The following is a 25904-nucleotide window of genomic DNA, read 5'->3' as shown; positions in this document are numbered from 1 at the left end:
TAGCCAATTGTTACTGCTGCCGGACAACCCTGTCGTAACACGGAACCACTCATCTACACCATCGAGTGGTACGCTCACAGCTCTCACCCCGGTTGTTGTTGGGTGATTGCCCGGTGCAGGGACAATGGCTCCAGCCAGTATCCTTGCCGGTCGGGTGGAGGAGATTTGATACCACGTATCACCTTTTCCGTGCAGGCGAACTGCAGAAGATGTCCTCTCCGTCACCTTGTGGGGTCCTGTCCACCTGGGCTCAGACCATTTTGGTTAAATCACTTTCAACCATACATATTCACAATCATTTATTTCTGAAGGAGCATCTGGTTGTTTTTTTGTTAGCTGGGAGTGTTAGTAAATGTTAGTTGTTTAAGTTCTGGAGGTCCTGGAACGTGCGTCTCTTCCAATGGAGCTGTTGGAGCCGGAAATGGTCTGTTGGTGTGACATTCAAACAGAGTCCAGCCTTTGGCTGAGTTAAGTGACATTCGCATATTCATTAATGCAACAGGAAGAGCCTGTAGCCAATTCAAATTTGATGAGGCCAGTGCTTTAGCCAATTTTTCTTTAATATTTCTATTCATTCGCTCAACCTGTCCTTGGTATTGGGGATAATACACTGAACCAAATGTGTTTTAATCCCAATGCATTTTCTACTGCTTGTAAATGTTTGTTTTTTGAAATGGGTTGCATTGTCTGATCAAATTTTTCTAGGAAACCCATGTGATGGTATGTAATGATTAATCAAATGTTTTACCACGATATTTGCTGTTTCAGATTTGCAGGGATATGCCTCTGGCCATCCTGAAAAGGAATCCACTAATACCAGCAAATATCTGTATCCTGACACTGGTTTTATCATGTCAGTGAAATCCATCGAAACCACCTGAGCCAGAGCAGTCACGTCCGGATCGTGAGTGCCCTGGGGAGGTTTAGATGTAGGCATACTGTTATACCTGTTGCAAACACTGCAGTCTTGCAGTTCACTTTTAACAATTTGTCTCATGAAAGGATGCCACCAGGTGTGTAGTCGTATCAGTGTTTCTTCCACACAAAAATGCCATATTCCATGGGCTTCAGAAATTAGATTTTTCAATTGTTTCTGAGATGGAATACATTTACCTTCTTTCCGCCATATACCTGCTTCATCTTTTTGTCCCCCTTTGGACATCCACACACTTTTTTTCTTCTGGACTTACTTTTCCCTGCCACAGCTTAACTGTTTCTGTTATCACCTCCTGTGGATTGTCGCATTCAGACTCACTTACAATTAGTTGGAGTGTAGGTCGGTGTTTTGTGGAAAACACTACTTCACCTTTATATTTTTATGCAGGATCGTGAGTGGTCGGCGGCAACAATGAATATGCAGAGACTGATATGCTTTGCTAGAATAACTGTGCCTTTCATTCCCCGCAAATAGCAATAAACATTTTTATACTGTGCTAGAATAATCGTACGTTTTTTTCCCCCAGACAGTCATCAACACCTTTGCTTTGCTAGAATGATTGTACCTTTTATTCCCCGCAAACAGCAATAATCACAACTTGCTTTGCTAGCATGATTGTACCTTTTATTCCCCGCAAACAGCAATCAATACACTACAACGTTAAGCAGCATAATATGATCATAATCAGCGCTTACCTTGACACTAGACCGGGGAGCCTACGGTCCGGGTGAAGCGAGCTGCAACAACGGCTGGGCAATCGTACGTGTTCCACAGCGGACTCCGTCCAGACCGTGTGCCACTCCGTCTTTTATTCGTTAGCAAAATTTGTGAGCGTGAGAAACCGGGCTGTCCAAGCCCTCTCCCAGACACTCTCGAAAACATGTTTGCGAAGCAGGGAAGGCTGTAGTAAAAACAAGGAAGAGTTCCCAGGCGGATCCCGCCCTTTATTTACAAATTGTTGGGCACCTGGATTTGTACAACAGTTCAGGACAACAACATATCCTTATATAAGAGGTTACATGAGGACATATCACACCATGTTTTTTTCCCCCTTCAGTCGGGTACCCCGCAACCTTTTTTGCTGCTCGATCTGCTAATTCGTTTCCTGCTGATACAAAATCATTAGATCAAGAGTAACCTTTACATTTTTTTTTTTTTACTGCCACCGCTGTTGGGAGCATTAAAGCATCCCGCAATTTAAGAATATCATCCTGATGTTTAATGGATGTACCGGTTACAGTTTGGAAATCATTTCGCTACCATTCTTTTAATGCAACATGAACTGTCATGTGTGCATATTTTTCCAGTGGAGTTGATGCATACAGACAAACTTGTCGACTTCCTCCTTCCCCCTTCTGATAAAGGGTAGCAGAAACACTGCTGGTCTTTTCAGAAACATCCAGATAGAACATGCGACTGTAATCAGGAATCACAAGAGCTGCAGCAGTGGAAAGATGCTGTTTCAAGAAGATGAAGAGCAGAGACCTGGTGGCTTCAAGACAAGAAGTTTTAAATGGAGCTGTCAGCAAGAGGTCATCCACATACTGCACCAAAAAAACATCCGGAGGAAGTTGGAGAGGTGACAGCAACTGTCGAAGGTAATCATTGAAAAGTCCAGGAGACAACACAAAGCCTTGAGGAAGACGAGTGTAGGAGAAACATTTATTTTTCCACCTAAATGCAAAACACTTCTGCATAAACGGGTCAAGAGGAATGCAAAATAATGCATTAGCAAGATCAATGCAAGTGAAATGAATGTGGGTTGATGCAATTTGAGACAGAAAAAGTAGGAGTTAAGACGGCCGCATTAATCTCTCGCAGGTCATAAATCATACGAAACTTTCCAATATCTTTCTTCTCAACGGGTAAAATAGGCGTGTTATAATCAGAGCCGGAAATTTCACACAACACTCCTGCTTTGAGCAAACCGTCAATTGTTTCCGAAATGCCAATCATCCCAGCCTCTTTTACAGAGTATTGGGGAACATATATTTGTCCTGGTTTAATCTGAAACACAACAGGTGAGACGTTACAGAGATCAACATCAGAGGGATCCATGGACCACAGCGATGTGGGGGGAAAAAAAATCAAGAAGTTAACCAGCAAAATCGCTGTCGGTTGTTTCACGTCCATGGTGCCAATCCAGAAGCTGGTGCTCCAAAACGGATGTGGGTAAAATGTGTTAGACTGAATCCAATAAGCATCAAGTGACGGGAAATAGAGCAATTAAGAGTGAATTTTTTTTGCCAATCAGTGGCCTGCAAACAAACCACCCATGTTCAATTCCCATATGTTGTTTTCAATTTCCTGAAATGCCTCACTATAGATCTCATCCCCTGATCTGTCATAGTACAGAGTGCAATGCATACAATCAGTTACCATATCATAAGATTTGAGGTTACGAACCCAAGGTGACCAGAGAGCTCAGAAGTGCTCAGCTTCGAGCCAACAACTGGAGTTAATATCCACTCTTGCCCAGTAGATGTTGGCAGTGGCGCATGCCACAGGGCATTGTTCAACAAGCAGGAATTGGGAGGTGGCACTGGAGACAGAATAGCAGTAGGTGTTATCATCCGGAAATTCCAGGATAAGTCCATCAGGGCTGCATTTGATGAGAGGGCATGTGGCGATAAGGAGATCTCAAAAGATTGACTGGACAGTTAGGTGCAAACACAAAAGAATGCAAAAGAGTCTGTGAAAAAACATTGAACAGTCACTGAGCATGTGGATTCAGGGCAACATCATTGTGGAAACTGTCCGCCAGATAGAGGCAGATACTGTTGGTTTGGCACAGAGGAATGTTGTTGCTGCGGCGTGCAGTTTGTTGGCCTCTGCCTCTCCACCCAGACGCTTGAGGTCGCTGTCTGCAATCGCGGGCCCAATGACCAGGCCGTCCACAATTGAAGCACATGTTAGGCCACCCAGGGGGCGCACCTTGATCCATGAATGAACCTGCTTGATACATCATGTACTCGGAATCGACAGAGGGAGATGAGATCACAGCAAGAGTGTTTTCTTCCTGCTTTTTCAAATTTTCTCTTTTTCTTTAGTATGTCTCCTTAAATGATGTTTAAGATGTGACAACCACCGGTCAACCTCAGCACCGGGAACATCCGGATTGGCTTCCATGGCCTGTGCCACAGACTTGGGAACGCCCTTCAAAATGGCTGCTCGGAACACTTGCGAATGCAAGGTGGAGGCCGTAGGGGCGTGTGCTGTTTTCAGAATATAATCAGTGAGGGCCCGATCAACAAAAGCCGCGGCCTCCTCATCTGCTTTGGGAGCGAATATTAGATCTGGAATGACACACTCAGAGAGGAAAAACAAAGGTTAAATAATTTTCTCGCCTAAGAGCCTAATAATCAGGGAGAAAAAAAATTATAATAAAAAAATAACTAAAAACTAAATTTTACTATAAAAGCAGACATAATTATATAAAAAGAACATGGATATCACCTGCTATTAACATTTGTCCCGTAACCGCTCTCTGCACTGCTTGAAGCAAATTGCTACCCCCAGATTGCATAGGCGGAAGTTTCTGCATCAACACACACTCACATCAGTGGGAGAGAAAGGTTTGTTAAGCATAGCAGAGTTATCAGTGTGCGGGTCAACTTTGGCTAACATGGGTGCCTGCAAGATTTGGGAATGAGTCACAGGCAATGTGCAACCTGTTTCCCACTTCCTCACTCGAAAGGCCTGTAGCTGCGTATTCCGCAGCGCCATTTCCACAACTTTCCTATCATTCTCCCTCCCCCTCCCCCTGGAGACAACCCACCAGTTCAGCCCCCCCCCCTTTTTTAAACAGTCAACTCTAGAGCCGCCGCTCCTCCAACACAAGCCTTTTTCCATTTCTCTCATAAATATCACCAAACACACAGTTGAAGACATTGTAAAAAAAAACATCCATTCTCGCAACACTTCTCATACATTTTTTTTTTAAAACTGTTCTCTCTCACTCCCCCCTTCCCCCCGTTCACTCTCTCACTCAATCCCCCACGCATATGCATACCTCAGCAATATTTATTCCGAACGGTTTGGTATTTGCCGCAAATCGAACCATTCACTGTCCCTACCTTCATTTTGTTTTTATTTATTTCCTTATTTCCTTATTTATTTATTATTATTATTTATTTTATTTGTATTATGTCATTTCATTTATTGTGGTACCACACCCATAGGCCTTTTTTTCTTATTCAAAAACATTTGCTTATTCCTAAACAAAAGTGTCCGAGCTTTAATTTCTCAGAAAAACAAGGATTTATTATTTCTAGGATTCCATAATGGAACGAAACTACCTTGTGTTTTACTCAGAATTGATCAAAACCACTCAAAATTCTTATTCTCTTATTTCTCTTCACTCAGTTATTTCTTATGCCTTCATTTCTTTGTAACGTTACTCCGAATACAAGGACTTCAGTTTCTAGGATTCTACAGTTTCTAGGATTCTAAAATAGAACGAAACCAAAATAGAACGAAACCACCTTGTATATTTAATGTCTTAGTATAATCCCAAAACAAGGACTTCTTGTTTCTAGGATTCCGTAATGGAACGAAACAACCTTGTATTTTATACTTTACTAATATCTGTTCACTTAGATAGATACAATTTAGTCACAAATTAGATGACGTGAAAACAGGTCTCAGAGTATAGTCAACAGACAGAAAATCAACTAGGAGGATAAGTGTCCTCTTACTTTTTAATTACTTTGGCGCCAGAAGTTCTGTCTGCTGACCAACCTCAGCCCGAAATCACGTCGGGGTCACCATCTGTTAAAAGAACCTCTTTGTCGTGTTCATTTTCTTTCGGGTAGAGAGAATGTTGATTTTCTGAATACAGACTGGAGATCGGTGAACAGTTCCTTCGAAGGTTTTATTTTACAGAATATTCCGGTCACTTGTGAATGACAGACACATGACTGCTTCTCATCACAAGTGCCCCGATTACAGACACTTACAACATTCTTATACTATCTTGAAAGGCGGTACCAACAACCCCCAAGGCGCCCCCCGCCCCCAGCCCTCAGCCCCCCCGCCCCCCCCAGTCCCGAGATAAGACTTTTACAGAAATCATTCAATACACATTGACAGATGGCCTTTTGATGTGGAAATATAGTAGGTCTCAGACCTGACGTCACCTTGCATAAAATAAGACTTACAAAAAAATCATCCTAACACATTGACTTCAACCACAGACAAATGGTCCATTGTTGTGGAAATAGAGGAGGCCCCCCAGACATCATTCAAACACTCACCAAGCTCTACTGAGGAAATTAAAACAGTTATGACTAAATCTAAACAGTTATAACTAAATCAAAACAGTTATAACTAAATCTGGGCAGAAGACCCTCTTCATTAAATAAGCGAAGTGCGCATTACGTTTGCGCATGCGTGAAAAAAAAAGCGAGGCTACCAACTAACCGTCATTTGAATGGCGGAGATTAGAGTGGTGACAGTCTTTGCGTAAATGTACACCTTAAAAGTTTGCAAGTCAACCCCCAAAGTCAGTAAACCATATGCTATGCATGTTTAAAATACATTAAATAAAAAACAGCAACTTTCCAGCGGTTGAAATGCTAGAAATCAGAGCTCATTCCATTGGATCCAATTCATTTTCAATGACCGTATGGTAGTTAAGCCTACCCACAATGCACCATAATGCACCTTGCAGGCGAGATGCGCACTTCGCTTATTTTGGTGACTGCCTTGTTACGTATAAAGTCTGAAAATCCCCACCTCTCTGCACATTTACTCGCCGCTGACTGCAGTCACATTGGAGCTATTTGAGGTCGTTTGTAAACAAAATGTACCTCTTTTATGGGCTACAACAACAACAAAATCTCAGGAAAATAGCACTTTTATTAGCTGGCCTTTTAACTGATGATATGTATAAGCGCATTGTATTTGTTTTAATTTAATACTGTGTTAATCTATTGAACATTTGTTTAACTTTTTTATTTCTGTACAAATAAATATTGTATTATTTTTGCCTTGTATGGTTTTTTTCTCCCCTTCAAACTATGACTTATTGAAAAATACATTTAAAAAAATAAGAGGATTCTTTAAAAAAAATAAAAAATGCTTAATGTTTGTGTAATGTTCTTTCCCTCCAGTATGATTCATTCATGTAAAATGATTAATTTTCTACCCAAAGATTTGGGGCAGCCATCAAATAAGTCATAACTGTAGTTTCGGTTTTACAAAAAGAACACTTTAACATAACCAAGAAATCGTGAAACAGTTGATTTTTTTATTGTGTAGTATTTGATGCGGTTATTGTCTGGTTTGTTTATTGGTTTTTTTTTTAAGGAACAAGCCACGCATGAAACTTGACTCATGAACATTCACATTACTAGAGCATCAATGCAACGCAAGAAAAACAACAGATTAAATAAATACAAATTAAAAAAACGTATTCCTTGTGCTTTTGAACAGCACATATGGCGTCACATAAATGGGCGGGCCTTCGTACCCATTTGTCTTCATCGACTTCCTGCTTGTGGTGGTAGTTAGCTTTTGTGGCTTATTGGGTTCGTTAGCTCGTCGGTCGTCATGTCTGCTGGAAAGTGATCGAGATGGAGTCGCGCGGCTCGGACACGGAGTGCAAGGAGCAGCAGCAGAAACCGCTTCTTCACCGTGAACGCAAGGACAACATCCAGCGGGGTAAGAGAACCACGGGCGCCGGCTGGCGACAAGATTCCGAAGCTCGGAGCCTGTCCACTGACATTTCCTCCTTATAGGAATTTTGTTACACGTCTCTAATAACAAATAACACTTTTGTTGTTGTTGATTTTTTTCCACATTTAGTCTTAACTTCGGTCTTACACTTTGTGACCAAGTCACGAGTTGGAATGCCCCCCCCCCTTTTTTTTTACGCCGTCTGTTGATTCTGCACATTTGGACGTAAACATACGGTGGACAACAGAACCGAGAGGAGTAAACATGCACAACTGACTGGCCACTCAATGCTGCACTAACGATTTCGAAAAGGAGAAACAACTATTCTCCTAAAATTATTAAAATTTTACTGGGAAAAAAAAGAGACAACTTTGTAGTGCAAAAGATTACAATTTATTTTTTTAGTTGGTGTAACATTTTATTTTTTAAAGTGTTTTTCTTATAAGGTTATTACTATTTTTTAAATTGAAATAAATATAATATTCCTAGAATTGCCGCTTTCCCCGTTTTTAAAACAATTAGATATTCAGTGGTTATAAATCGTAGGCCTAATTTTTAATTTTTGTCCATTTAGCATTTGACACAAAAATAAACTATTCAGGGATCCTGCTATTATGGGATGTCTACTACGTCCAATAACACATCAATGTTAACTAGGAAACTCAAGTCTCAAGAGAAGAGGAGTAACACATGCCTCACTGGGTGGAGTCTTGTGTTCCAGTTCAGATGCAGCAATTTGGTAGGGTTTTTTTTTTTTTTTTTTTGTCCTGCAGCTCCAGCATGCTGCTCGGCGCGCTACAGCCTGGCCCTGTTGTCCTCCTTTGGCTTCTTCGTAGTTTATGCCCTACGAGTCAACCTGAGCGTGGCCATGGTGGACATGCTCAACACCACCCACCAAGCGCAAGACAACCACAGCAGCTCCGTGTGTCCCGCCCACCCCAGCCCGGCCCGGCCCAAACACAATCACACTGTGAGTGTTTTTCTTTCTATTAAAGATCTGGAACCTAAAAAAAGTATCGTATAAATATATTTTTTAATTATTTTATGATTGTGAGATTCCTACTTTTTATAATTTTTTTAATCTAAGATTACCATAAAAATGGTATTAAAAAGTTTTGAAAAAATAATACAAAATATGACTCATATGATTTTGTTCTAGTAAGGTTACTACTTTTTTTTCCTATACACAACCTTATTCTCAGAAAAAATACAATTTTATTCTCCTGAGGCAACTACTTTTTAATTCAGAAAAATTCTCTTAAAATATATATATATATTTTAATATTTCCATAAATCCCACACACTTTTTCCCCATCAAAATGCAACCGTATTCTTGTCTAAAATATGATTTCATAAAAAAAAAAACTTTTTTAAATTCTCCCAAAATGATAACTTTATTCTGGAACAAATATTTCATCCACGTAGGCTTGCTACTTTTTCTTGCAAAAAACAAAACAGAATTCATCGTTTAAAAACACCATTTCATGTATTGAAAAATAACATTCTTGTAAGATTAATCCTCTTACTGTACTACTTTTTCTATCATAAATACAGCTTTCTAAACCAAATTGTAATTATTCATAAACTAAAATGTTATTCTTGTAAAGTAAGTACTTTAAAAAAAGCCTAAATTGACAACTTGTTCAAGTCAAAAACAAATGCCAGCCTTTGCTTTTCTAGCCACAAAGGCCAACAAGATGTTCCACATTGAACAACTATGGGGTAGATGCCACGGGCTTTTGACTTCCGGGTTTCACACAGCGCCGTTTCCGGCTACTGCTGGCCGCGTTCCAACACTCGCACCCCCACCCCTGCGCTCCCGAACTGCGCGCTCCCGCCGATGAGCGCGCAGGGCGTCTCAGCTTTCTGAAATGCTTCGGACAACTGAGACAGACACACTCGAACCTGTCGACGGGAACGCGCAATCAAGGGCCACAAGGGCGGAAGCGCAAGTACTGGGACGCGGCCCATACGTTGCAAACAGTAACCGGAAACAAAGCTGATGTGTGAAACCCGGAAGTCTGAAGTCCCGCCTCCTCCATGGCATATACCCTATAAGCCAACAAATTCCCACAGACACAAAAGATTTGTTTGACTTACTTTTTAGATGTCTTCAGGTTCCTTGTCTCTTCTTCCCATGGCTCCATTTGCTGCGTTTAGGCATGGGTGGTGTATTAGGTTGTCAAATCTAAAAAAGTAATGAGAGAAAATTGCAGTTATTTATTTTTATAGGTGCACCTGTTTCAATCAACTGCTTGAACACAAAATATTGGCCACCAGGTGGCACAATTGCGCTTTTTAAAATTAGGTTCAAGTAAAATTATATTCAAGCAAGAATATTGTCATATCAGAAAATAGTACCTTATTGTAAAAAAAAATTTTTGAAGATAGGATTTTACTATTTAAAAATAATTATATTTTCATTACAATAATTTACATTTCATATTTCTAATAAAAAATATATATATATTTGAGAAAATATAATTTTACCTCCTGTCCTAAGATGCCCACTTTTTTTCTATCAAAACTGCAAATTTATTTTATTTCTTTATATATATATAAAATCCCTGTCATCACAGGCCAGTGTGTTCAACTGGGACTCTGAGACGCAAGGTTGGATTCTGGGCTCGTTCTTCTACGGTTACATCTTGACCCAGATCCCCGGGGGGTACCTGGCGCGCCGCTTGGGGCCCAAGTGGCTGATGGGTTTGGGCATCCTGGGGACGGTGGTATTCACACTGCTCACCCCCTATGCGGCAGACTTGGGCGGCAGCTACCTCATCGCCGTCAGGGTCCTGGAAGGCGTCGGGGAGGTATGTCAGTTTATTCTAGATAACAATACAATACAGTAGGTAGTAAGTACAAGTCTACTTTTTTGTCACGAGGTATCCGTGCACTTTTTCATCCCCAACAGTACGAATCGGAATATATTTTGTGGATAACTGCGTGTGTGTTTGTGCACTTTTTTTAGGGCGTGACCTTCCCTGCCATGTACAGCATGTGGGCAGTGTGGGCCCCGCCCCTGGAGAGGAGCCGTCTTCTCACCATCTCCTATATCGGTGAGACCAACAAGCCTATCGACCTGGCATGTCAGCATGTTGTCATTAAACCTCCACATGCGTGTGTGTGTGTGTGTGTATGATAGGAGCCCAGATTGGGACGGTGGTGTCGCTCCCACTGTCAGGTGAAATCTGCTTTTACCTGGACTGGACCTACATCTTCTACATCTTTGGTAACAGCACTGACTCAGTCATGCTCACTCAGATTCGACACATTAAGCAAACAATGCCACCTTAACAGGGTGAAAGGGGCTTCTTATTGACCATTTGCACCGACGTCACGTGATCACGTGACTGCCCTTTGACGGATGGCGGAAGGAAATGATTGTTGAATGGAAGTGGACGTGACCTGAAGCGACTTAGTGACTTAGCGACTGCTATTTTACAAATTAAAAGTTATTATTGCCCATAGAGCCATGGAATCCACTACTTCAACCGAAGTTCGCCCTGTCAGTCGAAGTTGCACATTTATTCACAGCGCACGACCTATATCATTATGTAGTCAATGCTGTCTCTTCTCCTTACACCCGGGGCTGATTCAAAAGCTTGTCGCTGGCTGAGTCTCTGGGACGAGATGCTACGCTCACGCCGGGGGACAATATACCTCGTAATGCAAAGGTAAAACCTGCAGTGTTTTGTAAACACTGGAGACAAATGTCGGAGTCTGAGAGTCCCATTTTCTTCATCATATATTGAGTAATATATGTTTTATGAATAATTTTATATTGGATAAGTTGTAAATTTGTGTGTTTTGTCATTTTAAATACGTTTTCATAAACTTGAATCCAAAAGTCAAATTCCGGAGCTATAGACAAGTCTGTCTCCAATTTCGAGATGCGTAAATACATTTTATCTGTATACGAAAGTAACTTATATTTTTTAGTTTTTTAGTTTTTTTTGTCGGAGAAAGCTTTGTAATATCTTTAGTTAAAACAGGCGGTTGGAGCGTACCCCGAAGTGTTGGAATTTGTTTCTTTATCATATTTTTAACTTGCAGATAATGTAAAAAAAAAAAATCTGTTTTTTATTTTGTATTTTTGAAGCAAGGGATATATATGATATAAACAAATTATCTGAGAAAAGATGGTGGAGATGTGTAATTCCTTTCTGGTCCCACACACCTAAATAAAACGATTGGTTGTTAAGTTGAAAGTCGGGGTTATGCCATATGGGAGAAAGCCCGCAGGGCTCCAATTGCGGTCAGGGTGGCGGAAATCATTGGTTTTTTAGAACAACTGTGTCGCTTAATCGATTTTGTAATAAAGAGTAAATCTAAAAGTCTGAGGTTATTACAATCTTTAGTTTCGAGTTCCAGCCAACAGTTAGTATCGTTGTAGGGTTGTGCCCATAGAATGATATATCGTAGCTGGTTAGCTATATAGTAGTGCATACAATTTGGTGCCTCTCGACCTCCTTTGTATTTACTTTTCTGAAGAGTAGATAGACTAATCCTTGCTTTTTTTTATTCCAGTAGAATTTTGTAACGTCCAACGACTGGAACCAGTTAGACATAGGTTTGAATGGAATCATTGAGAAAAAATAATTTATTTTGGGTAAAACTTTCATTTTACTGGTGGCTATTCATCCTATTAGAGAAATGGGAAGATTATTCCAGCGCTCCAAGTCACTGTAAATGCTATGCAGAAGTGGCGTAAAGTTTAAATGAATTAAATCAGTTAATTTAGGTGAGATTTTTATTCCTAAGTATTTTAAATTACCTATAGGAAATGAGTAGTGTGGGTCCTGGCTTGCAGGGTTTCATGAATTTTCTGTAATGGGTTGTAGTGTTGATTTTGTCCAGTTAGTAGAATAATCTGATAAATGTGAGAATTTAGTTATTAAGTTTAATACTTCCCCTAACGAGATACCAGTTTTTTCAAAATAAAGTAAAATATCATCGGCATATAGATTAATTTTGTGTTCTGTTACCCCGGAGTGAATTCCTTGAATCCTTCTTTCCTGGCGTAAAGCTAATGCAAGCGGCTCAATAAATATTGCAAATAATAAAGGGGACAGTGGGCATCCCTGTCTTGTGCCTCGATGTAGAGTAAAACGAAAAAAACAAAAAATGTGAGATATTTTCCCATTAGTAGTAACTGTAGCTTTAGGAGAATCATATAATACTGACACCCAGTGAATAAATGACTTCCCAAAGCCAAATTTATTTAAAACAGCAAAGAGGAAGGACCAGTTAACTAGCTTTTTCTGCATCCAACGATATAATAACTGCCTTTTTATCATGCCGCTGTGACATGCTAATAAGGTTAAAGAGCCTCCTAATATTAGTAGTGATGACCTTTTTTTTTTTTCTTTCTAAGAGCTCAGTATTGTTCATTCGGTAATTGTACTGATTTGACATGTCATCATCATTGCTCTCTTTTTTATTTATTTATTTATTTTTTATTATTTTGTATGTGGGTGTGTATGTGCGTGCGTGTGAGTGTGTGTGTGTATTCATTAGTTCACCAAAAACCTATTAAAAAATCCCATACCATTCACCTAAACCGAACACCGCCGTCAGGAGACCCAAGGAAGGACCAAAGAAAAGAAAGGAAAGTGAAATCCAGCACCGACCAGACACCACCCACCGGGCCACCAACCAGAGTCCTTCACCAACCCCAGAAACATCTAAATTCCAACAAATCAGGGAGACCTCAAGAGACCAAAGGAGAGACTGAGGAAAGGAAGGAAGGAAGGAAGGACAGACGAAGCAGATTCAATGACCTGAGGGAGAAGCAGATTGTGTCTGAGTTTCGATAGATGCTGGTGTGGTGGATCTGGCATGCATGAAAATCTCCACCAAAGAGGGGGGCCGTCGCCCTTTGCCAGGACAGAGCAAGCGCAACACCTCAGGGCCCCCCAGGCCGCGGCAGCGCCAAAGGACGACCCCCGGGCCCTGTCGGGGCCACCGGCCGGAGAGCAAACCCAGGAGCAGGAGCGCCCCCCCACCCCAACACGGCCCGCGCCCCCAACCCAACGCAGCAGGATGGGGCACTGCAGGCCCGCCAGGCACCCCACCGGTCCACAGCCCCCGCTCCCCCCGCCCGCCATCCACCCCAACCCAGCCCCAGCCGCCCCCAAACCCTCAGACACCCCCCCACCCCAAGCACCCACCCAGCCACCCCCAACCAAGCCCCTCCGACCCCACCCCCACCAACCGGCAGCCCCCCGACCCCCAGATCCCGTGGACCCCCCGCACCTTGGCATCGGCACCGAAGAGGGGCCGGACAGCGGAGCGGAGAGGGCGCCCACCCCACCCCCCGCCGCGTGGAGGGACGGAACACCGGGGGCAGAAGGGGAGATGGGGGCACCGTAGGACGGTCGGCACCCCCGAACCCCAGGCCCAGCGGGGAAAGGCCCAGCGTGGAAAGGCCCAGCGTGGAAAGGCCCAGCGGGGAAAGGCCCCGGTCGTCACGCCAGCGTTCTTAGTGAAAGCAAACCCCTATTACTGAGTCCGCCAGCTCGCCGACTGGCGAACTCTACCCTTAAACCTTGAATGTGACCACACCCAGTTTATATACAAGTGTGTGTGTGTGGTGCATTAAAATTGGGAGCAGGTGAACCGGAGCAGAGGGAAATTATATCCCCACGCTCCGATCCACCCGCCTCCCAGGCATGTCAGTGAGTGTATGTGGTGCATTAAAAAAATAAATAGGGGGTGGGGGGCGGCGGGGACACGGACAGGGGACCGCAGCACTGCTCTATACTGCGGTCTGCCCCAACTGATTGCACCCCACCCCGACACCCCAAAGTGATGGCCTTTAATAAAGCCTGTTCGGTCGCTATAAATGATTGTCGAGATTACTATTTCTAGTCTTGATGCGAAGGCCTTAGCAATAATTTTAATATCAGTGTTAATTAGTGAAATCGGACGGTAACTTGATGGAAGGGTGGGGTCTTTTTCTGGCTTTAATAAAAGTTTAATTGCTGCTGTGTTCATGGGTGGACGTATGTAACCATTAGTTTTAATTTCTGTTACTATAAAGAATAATGGAGCAACCATTAACCAAAAGTGCTTAAAAAATATAGCCGGATAACCATCTGAGCCAGGTGCTCTGCCATTAGGCATACTATCTCCAAACTTGTGTTTGCTAGGTGACTGATGATTAACAACAACTGACTTACCACATAAACAATTTCAATCTATACTTGTAGCCCTTACTATCGCAAAAAAAAACAATTCTTATTAACTGGAAAAATAAACAAACTCTGAATATCGACCAATGGTCTAACCTCCTCATAAATCACATTTTAATGGAAAAAATATCTGCCTCAAATAAAAACCAAATGTCAAAATTTAAAGAAACATGGTCTATGTATATAGAATTTTTTTACCTAAACCTGGTTACTTAATTCTGCCTGTTAGCGAGAGCCACAGCAGCGTGATAACTTGCATTGATGTTTCTGTATTTGGCAATTTGTAACTAATGGTTGTGTGTTTTTATAGTCAGGAACCCGGCTGCTGCCAGCGGGATCGAGCGGATTCGCCTTCGATGGGCACTAGGGGTTGATATTCAGATTCACGGCATGCCAGTGGGTTAATTCTGTGGGTGCTGTCCCCCCCTGGCTGGGCGTGGGCGGGTCTGCCCCTCTGTTGGCTGCTGGGTGGCGGCTGCGTCTTGGCCATTCCCTGGGTCTCTTGGGGGGTGCTGCGTTGCGGGGCTCTCCCTTGTGTCTGGGGCGGCGCCGCTCCGGCGCGGTCCGTCGCTCTGGGCCCGGCGACGCGGTTCGGGGCCTGTGGGCCGCCCCGTAGTTCCCACTCCCCTCCCCCTTCCTCCCCCTTGCTGCCTCTCCCTCCTCGCCTCTCCCCGCCCGTCCTCCGCCTCCCTGTCCCTTCTCCCTCGTCACCCTTCCTCCTCCTCTCCCCCTCTCTCTGCGGCCCTGCCGCTGCCCCCTGCCCTTCTTGTCGTCTCCTTCCCCCCTCCCTTCCCCCTCCCCGGTACGCCTTCCTTCCCCTCCCCTGGGCCGGGGGCTCCATCCATGGCCCGGGTCTCGGTGCTGCGGGGGCCGGCGGGGGTGGCTGGGGTTTGGTGTTGTGCCCGCCCCGCTCCGGTGGGCGTCCTGGCGCCTCGGGCGGGCCCCAGTATCCGGGGGGCGAGCCCTATCGCCCCGCCGGGCTGGTCCCATATGCCTGCCGGGGTCCCGGTGGGGTGGGTGGGGGCTTGGTGGGCGGGTGCGCCTCCTGCCCCCGCCCGGTTGGGGAGGGCCCCGCTGGTCGCTCCTCTTAACTCACTACACGAGGTTTGCACAATACACTTTTATAGACATATAGGGCACATAACACACTTTGCGGGGGTGGGGTAGGGTGGAAACACCGTCTTCACCCTACAACTCCCCTCCAATTTTAATGCACCTCACAACTGGGGACCGCGGTATAGAGCAGTGCTGCGGTCCCCTGTCCGTGCCCCCCCCCCCTATCTATTTTTTTAAGGCACCACATACACTCAGTGACATACTTGGGAGGCGGGTGGATCGGAGCGTGGGAATATCATTTCCCTCGGCTCCGGTTCACCTGCTCCTAATTTTAATGCACCCCACACACACACTTGTATATACACTGGGTGGGGTCACATTCACGGTTTAGGGGTAGAGTTCGCCGGTCGGCGAGCTGGCGGACTCAGTAACAGGGGTTAACTTTCACAAAGAACGCTGGGGTGACGACCGGGGCCTTCCCCCGCTGGGCCTGGGGTTCGGGGGGTGTCGGCCGTCCTCCGGTGCCCCCATCTCCCCTTCTGCCCCCAGTGTTCCGTCCCTCCACGCGGCGGGGGGTGGGGTGGTAGCGGCTGCCCTCTCCGCTCCGCTGTCCGGCCCCTCTTCGGCGCCGGTGCCTGGGTGCGAGGGGTCCCCGGGGGCTGGGGGTTGGGGGGCTACCGGTTGGTCGGGGTGGGGTGGGGGGCGGCTTTGTTGTGGGGGGGGCTGCGGGGTGGGGGGTGCTGGGGTGGGGGGTGTCTGGGGGATTGGGGACTTGTGGGTGGCTGGGGCTGGGTTGGGGTGGATGGGGGGCGGGGGGGGGGCGTGGGGGGTGTTGGCCGGTGGGGTGCCTGGCGGGCCTGCAGTGCCCCGTCCTGCTGCGTTGGGTCGGGGGCGCGGGCCGTGTTGGGGTGGGGGGCGCTCCTGCTCCTGGCTTTGCTCTCCAGCCGGTGGCCCTGGCGGGGCCCGGGGGTCGTCCTTTGGCGCTGCCGCGGCCTGGGGGGCCCTGAGGTGTTGCGCTTGCTCTGTCCTGGCAGGGGTCGACCGCTCCCCTCTTTGGTGGAGATTTTCATGCATGCCAGATCCACCACACCAGCATCTATCGAAACTCAGACACAATCTGCTTCCTCCTCAGGTCATTGAAGGAGGCTGGTGTCTGTGGATCTCACTCGGCTTCGTCTGTCCTTCCTTCCTTTCCTCAGTCTCTCCTTCGGTCCCTTGAGGTCTCCCTGATTTTTTTTTTTGGATTTGTTGGAATTTAGATGTTTCTGGGGTTGGGGAAGAATTCTGGTGGGTGGCCCGGTGGGTGGTGTCTGGTCAGTTCTGGATTTCACCTTCCTTGGTTTTCTTTGGTCCCCTCGGGTCTCCTGACGGCGGTGTTCGGTTTAGGTGAACGGTATGGGATTTTTTCTAATAGGTTTTTGGTGAAAAAAAAAAAAAAGGCATACTATCTAGAGCACTGTACAGCTCTTTTATAGTGAGTGGCGCATCTAACGTATCTTTATATTCAGTAGATAACTGAGGTATATTTAAGCTACTGAGGAATTCCTCAATATGCTCAGGGTTAGTGACAAAGTTATAATTTTTTTTATTAATTTCTTCTGGTGATTGTGTGCATTCACTAGTTGTCCCTTTTAATAGCTGTTATAAGAGATTTTTCCCGATTGCGTTGAAGTTGGTTTGCAAGAAATGTATCTGATTTGTTATTATATTCAAAGTTGTTGTATTATAAACTCTGTCTTTTTAGATAACATATCGTCTAACTGTATTTTTTTTATTTTGTAAGTCAGTCCATATTTGGTCAGTTGTTTAATTTTATCTTCCAAGTCTTTTTCTAATTTTTGATCCTGTTTCTTTTTATAAGATGAATATGATATAGTTTTACCTCTAATTACCGCTTTCCCAGAGAAGAGATGGAGATAAGTCTGGAGTCATTTATTTCTAAAAAGTCTGCCCACTCTCTTCTTATAATTTTAACAAACTCTGCGTCATTTAGCAGTGAGATGTTAAAATGCCATGTCGGGGGTGGTTTAAAGGTATAATCAACTCGTAGGGTAAGGGAGACTGGTGCATGGTCGCTAATAATAATAGGATGTATCTTTGTACCAATTTGATCAGCAATAGAATTATTTGTAAGAAAAAAATCAATTCTTGAAAAAGACCAGTGCACCGCGGAAAATAAGGTAAATTCCTTCTTAGTTGGGTTTTTAAGTCTCCAGCTGTCGACGAGGCCAAAATCATCCATATATTCCCCTATTACTTTAGTAAATTGTAATCGCCTTATACATGTTGTATTATTAGAGCGATCTATTAATGGATTTAAGTTAAAGTCTCCTCCAATAATAATAGTAGAGTTCGCTGCTAAATCAAACAGCTGAGAGAAAAATTCATGGTAAAAGGCCGGATCATCATTATTAGGAGCATATCAATTACCAAATGTATATATTTTATTCAACATAGTCACCTGAATAATAATGTATCGACCCTCTGGGTTTGTTACTGTATTATTTAGAGTAAAGAATAAATTCTTATGTATGAGTATACAGACTCCTCTTTGTCTACTGTTATAAGGGGCAGAGTACACTTGACTAAAATTCTTGTTAATAAGTAATTTTTCTTTTTTTGTAGGTGGGTTTCTTGTCGGAGACAAATATCTGCTTTTAATTTTAAGAGATGGTCTAAATTTTTTATTTTTTTTTGTCTGTGAGCGAGCGCCACACACATTCCAGGAGACCAGAACTAATTTATGCATACAAACAATATAAACTCAGTCCTGTATATATATCGGTATATGCTACTTGTTAATATTGGCATGTTATAGGATGGAATCAAAGTAGTTAGGTGGTTTATGTGATTTGTGTGAAATGAGAGGTGACGTGTAAGTGAATACAACAGTGAAAAAATGGGGAGGGAGGTGGATGTGAAGGAAATTGGCGGGGGATTAAACATGTAACAATACACCAGTAAATGGTAACCTAAGCAAGATTTTTTGTTTAAATATATTTTAGATATAGTTAGGTATTAATATTATATATGTAATATAGCCTATACATAATAAGTATTCATATTTTAGGTTTTATAACCTATATGTAAACATCTAATAATCAAACAAAGTTCAGTTCCACTAATGTCAATTAGAACAGCCAGGGAGTGGAGTTTGGGTTCCGGAATAGTTGGCCATCGATGTATAGCTTATCAACGACCATCGTAGTCCGTTTACCCTCCTGCCTATTTTGTCTCATAATGGGAAACAGTACCTCTGTTACAATCTTTGTTAGAGTGTACGTTTACCAGTAAAATGTATGAACATTTATCTACTAACCTCGCAAAAAATTATCGCTGCAAATTTGTGAATACTTTGTGGGCTGCCAGTCCTTTCTGTTGATTGCTGCTATCAATCGACGTCAGTCGTCTTCATTAGTAGGTATGTGATAAAAAGCAACTTTTGGTTTACTCCTTTGTCTGTCTGTACAACCGACCGCACAGCAAGATATGACCATTTTTTAAAATAATCGATTAGATAAAGGACTTTACGCTGTACCAGATTCAATGGTTACAATACAGGCAAGTGGCTCTTGCCGTCCAGCGTCCCGGAGGGGACGTTCCCACGGGGACTGTGACGTCACGTGCAAAAGGTCAATACATAACACCTGCCACGCCTGAAAATATGCAAGTTGCCATTCCCAGTTTCCTGTTTGTACTTTTCACACGGAGCCCTTTTGTTAATTTTGTGAAGGTGTGGTGGGTCTGTTTTGGTTCGTGCTGTGGGCATTCCTGGCCTTCGACAGTCCAAACACTCATCCGTGGATTTCGGAGCAGGAGAGAGTCTACATCATGGGCTCACTGAAGAAGGAGGTGACGCGCAGTTCTGTGCCTGCACGCGTCAAAGTCAAGTTAGATGGCGGCATTACCACGCATCTTGAAATGCAAAAGGCCCTTCTTCACAAAACAGCTAACAGGCAGTTATCGCAGTCAAAACAAACTAAATAAAATTACCTGTTATTGTCTTACATCATCTTTTAAAACTCTTTTGGCATCCAAAACTCAATAAAATAAAAGCTTATAATATAATTACATATTCATCATCTTATTTTGACAGTCAAAACTACAACAAAAAATTATTAAAATACAATGTCTTATTTTGAAGATGAACAATAAATAATTGGTAACAATGCTAATCGTTCAATGTCTTATTTTGAAACTATTTTGACATTCAAAACTAAAAAAAACATCTTATTGTGAAACTATTGGCAGTCAATACTCAAAATACTGAAAACACTTCAGTCTTGTTTTGAAGGTTAAAAGTTTTTAAAAAAGTGTGACGTTTTGTTTTGAAATACTTTATAGTCAATACTCAATTAAAATATTGTTCAAAACACGTAATCTTATTTTCAGTCAAAACTTTAAAAAAAATAAACATTCATCTGTCTTATTTTTTAAGATACCATAGCATTTAAAAGTTTAATTAAAAATCATATTTTTGCCTTTAAAAAAAAGAGGAATCTGATGTCTATAAAAATATATATATATATTTTGAGTAAAATTTGAAAAAAGTGTCACTGTTCAGAATGAAATTATTTAAAATGAGCATAGCATAATTTGTTGTCCAGTGGCATTTTTATTCTAATATTGCAAATTAAATAAACAAATGTTGTGTAGAATATTTGTATTTAAATTTATGTAGAAAAAAAGTAACAGAAAAAACTACAATATTTTTTAAATTTGTAATAATGTAATTTTAAAAACATTAAAACAGTTCAATCTCATGAGGATAAGCGGTTCGGATAATGGATGGATGTAACTGAAGCGTTAAGTCATAATTCACAAACTGTTAATTATGTAAATAAACACCGTTTCTGTTTTCTTTATATGTGCTGTGATTGGGCCCAGCTTTCGCCACTGGGCGGACACATCCCCTGGCAAGCCATCGTGACGTCGCGCCCGCTACTGGCCATCGTGGTGGCTCACTTCTCGTACAACTGGACCTTCTACACCCTCCTCACCCTGCTGCCCACCTACATGAACGACATACTTGGCTTCAGCATACAGCAGGTGAGGACATTATCCAAACTCTGGCGCTCCCTGAAGCGACCCTTTGTAGTGAAAAGCTCAAGAACACGTTAACCATCAATTGTCAGAAAACCACACTGAGTGTGCGTCATATGTCAAATAAAAGGTCTCGAAGTGGGCTTTCTGGAATTGTAATTAGTTTGACAATGTGCCTTCAGTCTGTATGGTGATGTTATGCTAAAAAAAAAAACATGTTTGTGACCAATCCCTTTCTCTCATCAAAGGTCAATTAATAACAAACCATATTGTCAAATTAAGGGTCTTGGTGGAGGCTTTCTAGATCTGGAATTAGTTTGTCACTATATTCTCATATGATGATGTAATGACCAAAAAACATGTTCTTCCCAACTTGAAAATGTCGCTCTTCTCTTCAAATCAGAACGGCTTTCTGTCAGCTCTGCCTTACCTGGGCTGCGCTCTGTTGGCCGTGTTGAGCGGTCAGCTGGCCGACTACCTGCGGGAAACATGTTGCTACCCCACCGTCACGGTCCGCAAGTCCTTCTCCCTCGTGGGTATGATCGGGCCGGCCGTTTTCCTGGTGGCGGCCGGTTACACGGGATGCAACTACACACTTGCGTTGACTTTCCTCACCATCTCCTCTTCGCTGGGCGGAGTGTCAGCGTCAGGCTTCAACATCAACCACCTGGACATTGCTCCTTCGTAAGTAACATTTGTCGTACCCCCCTGTGCAAGTGGACGATAACGTACCATTCACCCACCGATGGTGTCGTCCTGGCAGTTACGCGGGCATCCTGCTGGGCATCACAAACACCTTCGCGACCATTCCTGGCATGGTGGGACCAGTCATTGCAAGAAGCCTGACTGTCAATGTAAGATTTGTTCTTGATTTTGTTTTGGGAAGTTGACTAAATTTTGACAACATTTTCAAAATAAGACTTGATGTTTTTTTTGTTTTTTTTTGCTAAATATAACAGCAAAATAAGCCATCAGATATACATTTTCTTTTTTGTGTGGTTTTGACAATGTTGAAATAAGATTTGGGATATTCATAATGTAAAATGTGAGTACAAGCGGTTAAGAAAATGGATGGATGGATGTCTGATTATGTGAAAGTGTCCTCTTATTGAAGTTTGACCGTCAAAATAGTTTCAAAATAAGACCTTGGATGCACGTTAAGAATTTTAAAAATTGAGTTCTGACTAAAAAATTATTTATAAATGAAAGATATTCGACATGGGAAAGTATTATTTAGTTTTGACTGTCAAAATGGTTTCAATAAGATTAAGATTTGATGAATTTTAACTCAAAATATTTTTTTAATTAAAATTGTTGGGATTTGCATTTGACTCAAAATAAATTTAAAGACGTCAGATATGTAAATGGATTGTCTTATTGACTTTTGACATACTAAATGGTTTAAAAAAAAGGTGTTTGGTGTGTGTGTTAAGAATTTCTTTCAAATTATTGTCGGATGCGTGCAGCTTTTTGTCTTTTTTGTTTTGACTGCCAAAATAAGACTTTGTGTTGTTTTTTAAATGCACTTTTGACTGTCAAAAGACTTTTAAAATTAGTTGTCAGATTTAAGAATTAAGCACATTTAATTTTAAATGTCTAAGGAAGATAATGGATGTACATGTTGCATTTTTCAAAATTTTTGTAACTATCAAAATAAGACGAATATGCAAAAAAAGTATCTTTGAATGTTTTGAATACATAACTAAAATGCTAGACATTCAATGTTTTTGACTGTAAAAATGCAAATGCAAGCATAAAGACAGTTAAGGACATGTGGTTTGTGTTGTGTTAGAACACCATTGAAGAGTGGCAGACAGTCTTCTACATTGCTGCGGCCATCAACATTTTTGGCACCACCTTCTACAGCATCTTCGGGCGAGGCGATGTGCAGGCCTGGGCCGTCTCATACACCCCCCAAGACTAAGGAGTTCCGTAGATTTAACAGTAGAGAATTTTGTGTTTAACAGTGAACCCCGTTTATCATAGGAGATACATTCTAGACATACCTGCCATAGTCAAAATAGAAAATCAAAGCTAGCTTCATGCTACCAGATACAGTAATATGAAATGCATTGTCGTGGTACTTATAAACCTTCAAAAAAGTGCTACTTTAACACACACTAACTCTAAATTCTGCACTTGGCTGTTTACTGTAAAACTATTTTTTTAAACCCACATTGCATAAAAATCTGAGATGTACCGGAGCACACTTGAATGATTGCAATATAAGGGGGTAGACTGTATGGAGCTGGAAATTTTTTGAGTTTATCGTCACCCCTCAAATTGGTATGTGTACCTTTCACACAATAATAAAGATAAAGCCGGCTTTTGAAGGGTTGCGTGAAAGTTACTAATCAACTCTTTCTAGAGCAGGGTTTCCACAAAATGAGGGTCAGGGGTCCAAATGGGTCACTCATAATGGGGTCGCCAATCGCCAGCTTGTTTCCCTATACCCTTTCACAACAATAGTCAGGCTTTATCAGCTTGTGCCTTTCACACAGACGCCTATGTTTATTTTCGTGTTCTGGTGATTTTGTTGTTGTTGTAGTGACAAAATCTGTTTCTTGCTCAAAGGGAGCTTCTTGATTTTTATTTCAGAGCGACACTGCAACTGCAACTTTTTTGTGTGTTTTACAATTCTCAGGTGTGGCATAATGGAATTGAAAGGGATCACATGTTTTATTTACTGTGTGCGTTTTTAAAAGTATGCAAAAGACACAGAAGCTATAGCTATTAGAAGTTACTGCAAGTGACAAGAAGGTCCACTGCACATTTTTCCAGATGTCACTTCTTGATCAGTCTTGTATGGAGGTAAATATGGTGCAAAATTAACCTGTAAAAATTGTTTGTACCTGTAGAAAAAAGTCTAAATTTGTATCTGTAAAAGTCGTGATTTGAACCTGTAAAAAAAATGTGTACCTGTAAAAAAATGTTTTGTACCAGTAAAAAAAATAATAATAATAATTGTATCTGTAAAAACAAATTTGTACCTGTAAAAGTCATGATTTGTACAGGCAAAAAATAAATAAAAAATTATACCTGCACAAAAAAGTGTACATTTGTATCTGTAAAAGTTGTGATTTGTACCTGTAGAAATTACAACTTGTAGTCAAAGAAGTCGCCACTACGAGTCACAAGTGTTTTTTCTGCTGCTGTCCAGTCACGTGACTTTTGCACCAAATCTCTCGCTACAAAGCCTTTTTTTTTTTTTTAACTGTTTGCAAAGCATACATTGCAAAAATACTGACATTTATCAAGAAATTGTAATATTTAAAATTAAATGATTAAATACAGAGGATAAAGGGTTGAGGTTAAAATACCTGTAGCGGCTTAAAGATTCACTCGCAGTAATAATGTTTTGTTTTCATTTTATTATGATAGTAAGAGTACAGATACTTGAATATAATGTTACTCAAACACAAGTAGCTGAGTACTGTCCACTTTTGGTTATAGGTTTAGGTTATTTAGGTAGGTTCTGTAGCTCTATAGTAATTTTCACATCTAAGCACTAAGCTGCAGTTTATGAGGTATTTTTAGTTTTTTTTTTTTTTACAGGTACAAGCTATTGATCGTATGTTTACACTGGTAGGCTTCAAATCTTGAAATAAAAATCGTGACTTCAATGTGTTCAGTTTTCGTGACAATTAACAACATGAGATGAGCTAGCTATCGGATTACGAGCTATGATCGTGCAATAAATCTTACCTTCATACTAAAAATTATTTCTTTCTGCCCACTTTGAGTGCTCTGCATGTCAACCAACGTTTAAGCTGTTCCACACGGTGTTTGTATATTGAACCATGTTGAAATGTTCACGCCTGGGATGTCCTCTTCTTCCAAAATGACACGTAAACTGGTGTGGCTACTCTGTTTGTTTGAAATTTCGGATTTGTGCATATTAATGATAAAAACGTGGCGTCATTTGAGTTCAACCCACTGTCGTTTGCTCAACCAATGAGGTTGAGCTTTAGCCCGCCCAAATCCTCCAGAGCCCGCCCTCTTCTTCTTCGAGTACAAATCACGGTGCTCTACAAGTACAAATCAGTTTTGCACCATTTGTAGCGAGAGATTTGGTGCAAAAGTCACGTGACTGGACAGCAGCAGAAAAAACACTTGTGACTCCTAGTGGCGACTTCTTTGACTACAAGTTGTCGATTCTACAGGTACAATTGTTTTTTTTCCACATACAAAAAATTGTTTTACAGGTAAATTTATTTTTTATTTTTACCACATACAAAAAATTGTTTTACAGGTACAATTATTTTTATTTTTTTTACCACATACAAAAAATTGTTTTACAGATACAAATTTAGACTTTTTTTCTACAGGTACAATTTTTTTTTTTTACAAAAGTTAGTTTTGCACCATATTTACCTCCATAGTCTTGTACTTTACCTTAACGAAGCGTTAACCCCGGTCACACTCCCAAACATTAAATAGTGTCATATTTCTTTATGTGAGAATGAATGTCTTTATGTATAAATTTTTTAAAATCATTTTAACGGAGGGTTGTGCAAATGTTTCTTGTTCTTCACATTTTGTTGAATGAAAAACAGTAAGATATTAGATCATTTGTCACCCTGTTTATGTAAACATGTGAGAGTTCTTAATTCATGTGTGATAAACATTTAATCATCACAGCAAAATTGTGCCTGCGTATTGTCTTATTTCTGCTGCTTTGAAAACCAAACATGATTATGGGGGGAAGTAGATGAGTAATAACACTAAGGGTAAGTCATTGCTATAAAACAATCAAAGTCAATGGTGTCATGTATTCAAGTAAAGTCAAAAGTATCATTTAATGAGTCAAAATGCTTTTAAAACAATCTTTTATTTTTTCATGAAAGAGAAAAATGTAACAAAAATGTGTGTTTTTCTTTTGGAGGTTGGAATGACAATGCCATTTCATCTTGTGAATTTCTCACATTCAACCAATGCAATGAATTCCAGAGCGTTTCAGTTGAGCTTCAGTATTTACAGCAATTCCATTTCTA

General features: G+C 41.7%; 1 protein-coding gene across 1 annotated transcript; it reads left to right on the top strand.

Annotated features, from left to right (window-relative positions):
* Positions 1-7417: 7417 nt before the first annotated feature.
* Positions 7418-24982, top strand: slc17a5 (solute carrier family 17 member 5). The gene is made up of 10 exons (XM_086093030.1): positions 7418-7600; positions 8389-8585; positions 10195-10428; positions 10587-10674; positions 10761-10847; positions 19601-19719; positions 20755-20916; positions 21314-21594; positions 21674-21764; positions 22703-24982. The coding sequence occupies exons 1-10, from the start codon at positions 7513-7515 to the stop codon at positions 22832-22834; spliced, it is 1479 nt and encodes a 492-aa protein (XP_085949156.1). The 5' UTR covers positions 7418-7512; the 3' UTR covers positions 22835-24982.
* The last annotated feature ends 922 nt before the right edge of the window (positions 24983-25904 follow it).

The sequence above is a fragment of the Leptonotus elevatus genome, chromosome 13, assembly GCF_054856555.1.
Source record: "Leptonotus elevatus isolate MCC_2025b chromosome 13, RoL_Lele_1.0, whole genome shotgun sequence".
In the NCBI taxonomy this organism is placed as follows: domain Eukaryota; kingdom Metazoa; phylum Chordata; class Actinopteri; order Syngnathiformes; family Syngnathidae; genus Leptonotus; species Leptonotus elevatus.
Note: the sequence above shows the minus strand (reverse complement) of the source record. Positions and strands in the feature narration are given on the sequence as shown.

Bases quoted from the DNA above. Each gene is read 5' to 3' on its own strand.
- slc17a5 (XM_086093030.1), top strand. From the start codon at position 7,513: ATGGAGTCGCGCGGCTCGGACACGGAGTGCAAGGAGCAGCAGCAGAAA. The intron at 20,917-21,313 runs GTGAGGACATTA...TCTTCAAATCAG, and splicing joins TTGGCTTCAGCATACAGCAG to AACGGCTTTCTGTCAGCTCT. The intron at 21,765-22,702 runs GTAAGATTTGTT...GTGTTGTGTTAG, and splicing joins CAAGAAGCCTGACTGTCAAT to AACACCATTGAAGAGTGGCA.